A 7,923-nucleotide genomic window follows, 5' to 3' on the forward strand; every position below is an offset into this window, starting at 1 on the left:
CGCACTCTAACACTATGATGGAAAGAGATGTTCTTGCTCTTCTTTTTCCTAATTCATATTGGACAAGAAAAAGATGAGTTTGATAAATTTTTATCATACCATAAATCAAATTTTGATCTTTTCCCCATGCATCTGGAATGGGATGAACCAAAAGATGATCCCATGATTGCCAATTGGGAGTTCTAGAAATTGTCTGTATTGTTTAATCCATATACTTTTTTGCTACAATGGGGGCCGGTATCTTTCCATATTTAAATACTTCCTTCGTATGGGAAGGATAAGGTCCCCTTTAAGACTGTTTTTGCAGGCAGGTAGAGAGAGAGAGACAGAGAGAGAGAGAGAGAGAGTATAACAGCAATATGTATGATTAAAAAACAATGAAGAAATTGAGCCAAATATACATTTTTTGTATCCTTTCGATCAATCAGAATTTTTTTTTTTTTTATCATATAAATGAAAAATGTTTGTAATGCTTGGCTTCATCGATATGACTTGTGACTCAGGATCCTTGATTTTGCGGGATGGTGGTTTCAGATGCTGGCAAGTGTCGGAAGAGGATTGGTGCACCATATTGTGGGTATAGGAGCATCAGCACCGTTGGTGCATGTTGATAGCTGGGTGCAAGACGGAAAGAGAAGCGTTGCAGTATGCTGGAAATTGCTAATTTTGCCTGTAGCATCGCCAAGTTTTGTCCGATGCATGTGCGGTCCCCATGGCCGAATGGTATGAACGCCATTGGATGATTGGCGGCTCGGACAACACCTTCGGAGAATCGACCTGGGTTAAATTCTGTTGCATCATGGCCCCACAATGCGGGTTCATGATGAACGGCTATGATTGGCACCAGTAGTTCAGTCCCACGTGGAATTTTGTATCCTCCAAGCTCCACGTCAGTCTTTGCCCGTCTAATCGTCGCGATGGCTGGTGGGTACAATCGTAGCGTTTCATTTACAACCATGCTCAGCTGAATCCAAAGCAGAGCAGTTTAGACTTTAGATACATGTTAGAAACTTAGAATGCCTCACACTTAAATTACATAAAAACCAACCATGAAATCCCCACCCCCCAAAAAAAAAAAAAAAAAAAAACCGGGGCTTGCGAAATTGCAAGCAAAAGTTGTTAAAATTCTTCATCACTCCCCGGAATTTCCGTCCTATAACAATTTATTTTTATAACGAAAATACCCCTATATTTTAATTCTCCTTTTCCATTTTTCATTTTCGGAATAAGTATGTTATGGGGGTTATTAACAAAAAAAAAAGAGTATTTACCAAAAAAAAAAAAAAAAAAAGAGTATGTTATGGGGAAAAGATGTATATACTATAAGTAGTATATGTCCTCTTATATTCTTCTTCCTCCTTAAAAATCTGACATTGAATAGTTAGTTTTTCTTTAAGTACATCCATAGGTCATTAATGTCTCCTTCCTCTCCAAACACTTGATAAAATTGGAATGTTTGTTTTCCCTTATAGTACGAAGTCAATAATATCTCATTTACTGTTTTGATACACTCTCATTGCTCAATTTGGCTCTCCTCCGGTTGTGGCAGAAGATGGAGGGTCTAGCCCAGCAAAACAAGGGTGGTTTTGATCATTTCACAGGTGGGATCCAAGTGGACCCCCCATATGAAATGACAAAACCCTCCCCCTGGTTTTGGGTGTTTTTGCTAGGCTGGACCCTCCAGCGCCCACCATGGCTGGAGGGGAACGAAATCCCTCAATGCCATCCAAATACCTCAATCAAGAGAGAACTTGAATCCCCTTTCTCGTATTAAAATCCTCTGCAGTACTGTTGGGGTGGCGGTGCACATCTGGCGGCACAGTAGAGCCCATGTGTGCCACCTGGCCTCTGTTGTGCTGTCGAATGTGTACCACCGCCCCGTTGATACTGTAGAGGATCTTGGTCCTCCTTTCTCTCCAACCATTGATTTGGTCTAAGAGAAACCGATGCAAAAGCGTATAAACCCTCCCATGTATTTATCACAGTTGAATAAGATAAGAAGAAAGGTTTCATGTAGGAGAGTGTATCAGCCATGCCTAGATATAGTGAGAGAAAAATGACCGCTTAGTCCACAATGAAAGTTGTGAATCCCACCCTGATGATGGTGTAGTGTGCTCTCATTGGCCCCGCATACGTGCAGTGGCCACACTCCACGTTCCCTAGAGAACTCTTAGACCAAGATAATTTTCCAGAAAGACAAAAGTTTGGGTTGCGGGCTTATGATTGCAGATTGCTGAACGTTGGGGCCCTTGGAGAGAGAGAGGGGAGACAAGTCTAGTGTAAGTTCAGTACAACTAACCGTTTTAAGTTTGGGGATGGCGTCCTTGGAAGGGGAGTCACGTGAGCCACACACCCTGAGAACCTCTTCACGTGCCTTCTGCTGCCACTCTGGGTGCATTGCCAACAAAACCGTGGTCCACGTCAGTAAATTGGAGGTCGTCTGTTTCCCGGCGATGAAGAAGCTCTTACACTCCTCCACTATATCCCTCACCGTGATTGATGACTCCGACTTTGACGCCGGGGAACAACCAGAATCCGGTAACGATGATCTACGATGCACCTTATTAGTAGCAGCTCCGGCTTTGAGCATCAGCCCCATCAAGTCCTTATGGTTTTGGCATCCCTCGGCCGTCTCACTCTCATCTCTCCGCCGTTGGATGAGCTTCACAAGTGACTTCTTGATCTCTCTGTCCAAAATCCAAGAACTCCTGTTCTTCTTCGTCGGAATGAATCTGAAGAAAATCCACACCAGAGAAACTCAGTTTCAATTCATGCTGTTTCAAACCAAAAGTCTTCAATTTAATGGGTTTGAGTTTTAAGATGTAATCATATCACTATTCACTAATCACCTGTATCCAGGAATGAAGACCTTCTGGAGAGCCTCGGCGACATAAACCATCTGCTGTGCTTGCAATCCGAATATGGACTTTCCTTCTTCGTAGTTGCTGCCGAAGGCCGTACGAGTAATGACCTCCTCCGTTAAGGTCTGAAACCAGTCCGACACTTCAATCTCTACATGGCTGTGGCCGTCCAACATTGCCGACCACTTTTCCAGCATCTCTTCCACCTTCTTCCCCATCACGGGTATCAACAGCTGATTTGATTTGAATTTTTTTTTTTTTTTTTCAAATTCCAATAAAAAATTAGTGTTTAATTATATTTAAGTAAGCAAGCAAGCAAAAGAATTGTTTTAGAATAATACTAAATAAACTTACTTTGAGATTTTCCATGTAAAACGTGGGTTGGATGATTTTTCTGTGGTGAGCCCATTTGGCACCTTTGAGGCTCAAGAGGCCATCACCTTCAAGCTGTTTGATGAGTGGGTGAGAGTCGTTCTTCTCGTAGAATTCCGACTTGAAGGCGAAAATCTCTCTTATGAGGTCCGGGTCCGATACTGTCAATCGAGCCGTGGGTCCGAACCATACCAGAAAGGTTGCACCTGAAAATAATATGTATAAGATACATGAAACAATCCTCCATTGTCTTTCCCACTTCAATTAGAAGAAAATGAAAGCGAGGGTTAAGAAATCAACCCTTTCAAGTTCCAACTTCAAAATGGTAAATATTGAGGTTGCAAAAAGAGGAAAGATAAATGAAGACATGGTAACCTCTCTATTTCCAAGTCTCCACCAACAATATGATCATGGATGGATAAGATGATAGAGTAGACCCTACAACAGACAGAAAGACAGACGGATCCCGATCTCCTATGACCCAGCGCCAGTAGCAGCCTGTGCGACGTGATAGGGTCTCGCACATAATGACCGTCTTACCCTCGCTAGAGCAAGGCGCTGGGCAGGGGGTAAGGCGGTCATTGTGCGTGCGGCCCAGTCTGCGCCGCACAGGCTGCTACAGGCAGCTGGCCCGTAGACGATCTGCATTGAAGACAGACCAACGCATTGTCTCTCACCAATTCAGATCCTCTATGGCGCAGCAGCCCTAGCGGCCTGAGTGGCGCAGACACAGCTGCGCACGCAATGACCGCCTTCTTGGTTCTCTCACCCTTTCTCTCCCCCCTCCCCCCCCACCCCTCTCCAAGAGAGAGAGAGAGAGCATAAAAATAAAGAGAAGAATACAACCCATAGATAACCCATTCATTATCAACATCCAAGCTCATATAGAACAGAAGAGAAAGAAGGAAAGAAATATAAAAGGGCAAAAGGAAAAACAGAAACACTAACGATCCACTCGTTCAAAAAAGAAAAAAAAAAATTCATATGAAGAAGAAACAAAAGATTCGGAGCCCATTACATGGTCCCAAAGAAGAAAAAAATGAATTATTGAAAAAGAGCCCCATGGTGATGGGAGTTATAACATCAAATCGCAAAGTTTTTTTCCGGAATTCAAAAAACGGAGAAAATTAGTAGAAGAAGAAGAACAATAAACAACAAAAAGAATGACCGATAGAAATCCAAGCCTTCAAAATCAGGATCTGAAAATATCAATAACGGCAAACCAGCCCAGAAGAAAAATAATACTACAAAAATTTTCTTTAAGATCGTAAAGAGAATACCGAACTCAAAATAAGACCTTAAACAGGAGATTAATGAGAGAAAAAATAAAATGGAAAAAAAGCCAACAAAGTTGAAAACCCAAATGGAAAGTAGAGTAGTAGAGTAGAGTACCATAGATATTTTTCCAGTGGTGATAGAAGGAGAGAACCCTAGGGACTATGTTATGAGAAAGAGGCATAGGTTGTGACGATGCCTTTAACATCAAATCCATGAGCTCCTTAACGTTGCCTATGTAGAAACGATAAGGAGGGCCTTTTAATCCTTGCTTTGCGAAATGCTCTTCGATCCTTCTGGGTCTCCACCAAAACAAACACATCACCTTCAACAGTACAGTTAACGGTAAGAGCGATAGAACCAGAAGCCAATACCAGTCCAAGAGCTCTTCCATTCTTGAAGTTCACTCGCTCCTCCTTTACAACAGAGTTGCCTCTCTACTTAGTTAACTGGCTTGCCTTTGTATTTTCTGGCCTTTCTTACTCCTCCTCTTTTATTGCTCAGAATTGCTCTGACAGAGACAGACGCGTTTTGTACTTTTGGAAGAGGAGGATCATGCAAGATCGACTGCGTAGGGGCCGCCATGGGACTATAACGAAATTGGTGTTTTTTCAAAATTTTAATTCTTTGCTTATAAGATTGCCCATGTGACTTTTCTTTATTACGATTGTATACTTGTCCTTTTTCAGTGTATAAACCCAAAAATTTTCCATAGTAAGGAAAGAAAATCCATTACACGGGCTCTTCTTTAGTTATTTTCTTTTAAAATCTTACAATTTTGGGCACGTAGTCTGTGATCATGTTTGAGGAAGTAATTATCATCAGCAGGATTGAATTGTCAATTGAGCTAACAGTTTGGTTTTTTTAGGGTACCATGCTACACACCATCTTAAGTTCTGAAAAGTGTTCTGTAATCATGTCTTGTACGCATCTCTCTCTCTCTCTCTCTCTCTCTCTCTCTCAAAATATATGGGTGTGTATGTGAGTGAGAGAGCTATTCGACACACACTTAATTATGCTAATTTTCAATTAGTGCTATTATTAGCAGAGAAAGAATCTGTGAGGCATGATACAAAAATAAAAAAACTTTTTTTTTTTTTGGTGAAAAACAAAAATAGTAAATTCCAAACTAAATAAATGTATTTAGTGGTCCTTCAAATTTTTTTTTATTAGAACTGTAGATTTTGGTCATTTTGCACAACTTCCAAGTAAAGGCATTATTGGGATAAAAGAGTAGAATGAGTTGTATATATCTCTATTTTTATAGGTAAATAAATATCTATTTGTTTACAACTTGTTACATATGGTACACAAGAGGATGTTCGCTTAGGTGGTTGCTTTGAGTGGTTACTGTCATAAACATCTATTATCCCGGGGGTGGGGGTTCTTTTTCTTTTTCTTTTCTTGGTGATAAGCAAGTTACTAGTGTTGCGTCAAGAAACTTCCGGTGGATCTCCCAAGGATGGGACCTGAACAAAATAACAAACAAATAAAGAGGATAAGTACTGGTGGATATCGCTGGGTGACTCTTCGATGTCTAAGCTAAGTCTCTTAAACAAACAAATGAAACAGTAAGAGTTTCAAGAATGCGATCCCCTTGCATGGGGTGTTAACTTCCAATTTATAGAGTTGATTTTCTTTGGTTGACGTGGTAACGAAAAAGTCCGGATTTGACCAATGGTGGAGCTCTCCTGTTGTCAAGAGATGGAGTGTTCCTGTTTATTAGGTTATGGAGTCCCTACCTAATAAGGTCTCCTACGTACCTAGGAGCCTTGTTTGATGAGTATCAATAAATGGCCACTAATGCCATTGCAACATGGGAGATGGTTTTCTTTGTAGGATAACCCTACTTAGTGGGTGATGATGTGCCAAGACCTGTGTTGAACAACCATGCTTAGGGAAAGATGATTTGCCAAGGTGTGTAGACTTTCCCTAGGTAGGTTAGCTGACCCAATAGGTGTGCCACCTTCCTCTTGCTTCTTTGAGTAGGTCTTTGGACCTTCCTGACGGATCTTATGCGGATATGGTTCACCCGATTGACCCGTTCGAATACCTTTGCCGATGTCACATGTCACATCATTATTGGGTGGCTATTATATGGTATAACATAAAGCCCCCCACTACAATGAACTCCGTTTGGGTGTGTTGGAGTAGGACAGTCGTCGTCGCACTCCCTACTTTTTCGTGGTTCATTTTCTTGGGGAATACCTCAATTCCATGTCCTTTGCCGGGTCGGTTGAGACTCGGTTGCACAATCGTTGCATTTGCTCTAGTGGCACAACTTCCTATTGGTTTTCGATTACCCCCAATCTTGGGATTGACTAGGGTAGTGTTATCGTCATTACTTCATAACGCAAGTTGTAACCGTCACATCACTGAGACTCTTCTGGAGTGGTGGTTCTTATTCCCAGTCTTTACCTTCACGAGTATCCATATGCATTGAACTTGTGGGAATCTAGCACTTCACTTGGAATACCTATCTTCACCAATGAATCTTCATCAATGGTTCTGTTGGAAATTGTTGCCATTTATGGCTTTCTAGGTGTCATACTCGCAGCCCTCTAATGGGAAAATCATCACGTTCAATGGTGCAGTTATTCTTTCTGTGATCTTCTCAAGTGTTGGTCTATTCTAGGCCATCACATGCTCTTCTCATCTTAACCGTTGTTTTTCCTATATAAGGGTGATTTCTTCGTCATACTGTGTCTTCTAACTTTGTGTCTTCTACTTTCCCCTTCTTTACTTTTTGCAGACACCATGAGGCTACTTTTGTTATCTCTGTTTCGGGTTGTGGTGCCCGTTGTTCTGACTTGGAGTTTCTTGTTCTGGCGTGGCATCATTTGAGACACCTTCTCCAGTGGAGGTTGAGAATGTGTTATAACTCTATGTATATCTATCGTTTTTCTTCTGATGGTCGTATCCCCGTGACCTTTCTTTCGGACTTTATCATTTGATGGCCTTACAAACCTAGGCTTTATCTTCCGATGGTGCTTAGGATGGCCATGGTGTTGATACAGCCGGGTTTGTTTTCCCCTCAGTCTCCTTGGGGAGTCACATGTGGCTTGAGTTTTGGGAGGGGAAAGAACACGGACCCTGGGGCTTGCCTCCCGTTTCTCCAACTCCTTGTGTCTTTCTTAGGAGGTGGTCCTATGACGCAAGGTGTAACCGGGGGACAACTGATCCTACTATGGTTTCCATGAGCCTAGTGGTCAGTTGGGCCTTCAAGGGTCTTGTAAAGAGTCGTCTAATATTTCTTCACAGGACTGCCCGACAATGGTGGTTTGGCATCTCTTCACATGATCGGGGGGCCAGACATTCCACATGTTGACCTTCTACAAGAGCTTTAGAGGTTTGGCTGACCATGGAGGCTTTTCACTTGTTAAAGACTTGGGAGATCCAGAAGCTCCATCCGAAG

At 42.0% G+C, this 7,923-nt stretch overlaps 1 protein-coding gene across 1 annotated transcript; it reads right to left on the bottom strand.

The window, feature by feature from the left end:
* Positions 1 to 417: 417 nt before the first annotated feature.
* LOC122670772 (cytochrome P450 734A1-like) lies at positions 418 to 4,955 on the bottom strand. Its single transcript, XM_043867752.1, has 5 exons — positions 4,626 to 4,955; positions 3,216 to 3,439; positions 2,850 to 3,094; positions 2,300 to 2,732; positions 418 to 964 (listed from the first exon to the last, which is right to left on the bottom strand). The coding sequence occupies exons 1-5, from the start codon at positions 4,900 to 4,902 to the stop codon at positions 500 to 502; spliced, it is 1,644 nt and encodes a 547-aa protein (XP_043723687.1). The 5' UTR covers positions 4,903 to 4,955; the 3' UTR covers positions 418 to 499.
* Between the last annotated feature and the right edge of the window lie 2,968 nt (positions 4,956 to 7,923).

This window comes from Telopea speciosissima, chromosome 8 (assembly GCF_018873765.1).
Source record: "Telopea speciosissima isolate NSW1024214 ecotype Mountain lineage chromosome 8, Tspe_v1, whole genome shotgun sequence".
NCBI classification, from domain to species: domain Eukaryota; kingdom Viridiplantae; phylum Streptophyta; class Magnoliopsida; order Proteales; family Proteaceae; genus Telopea; species Telopea speciosissima.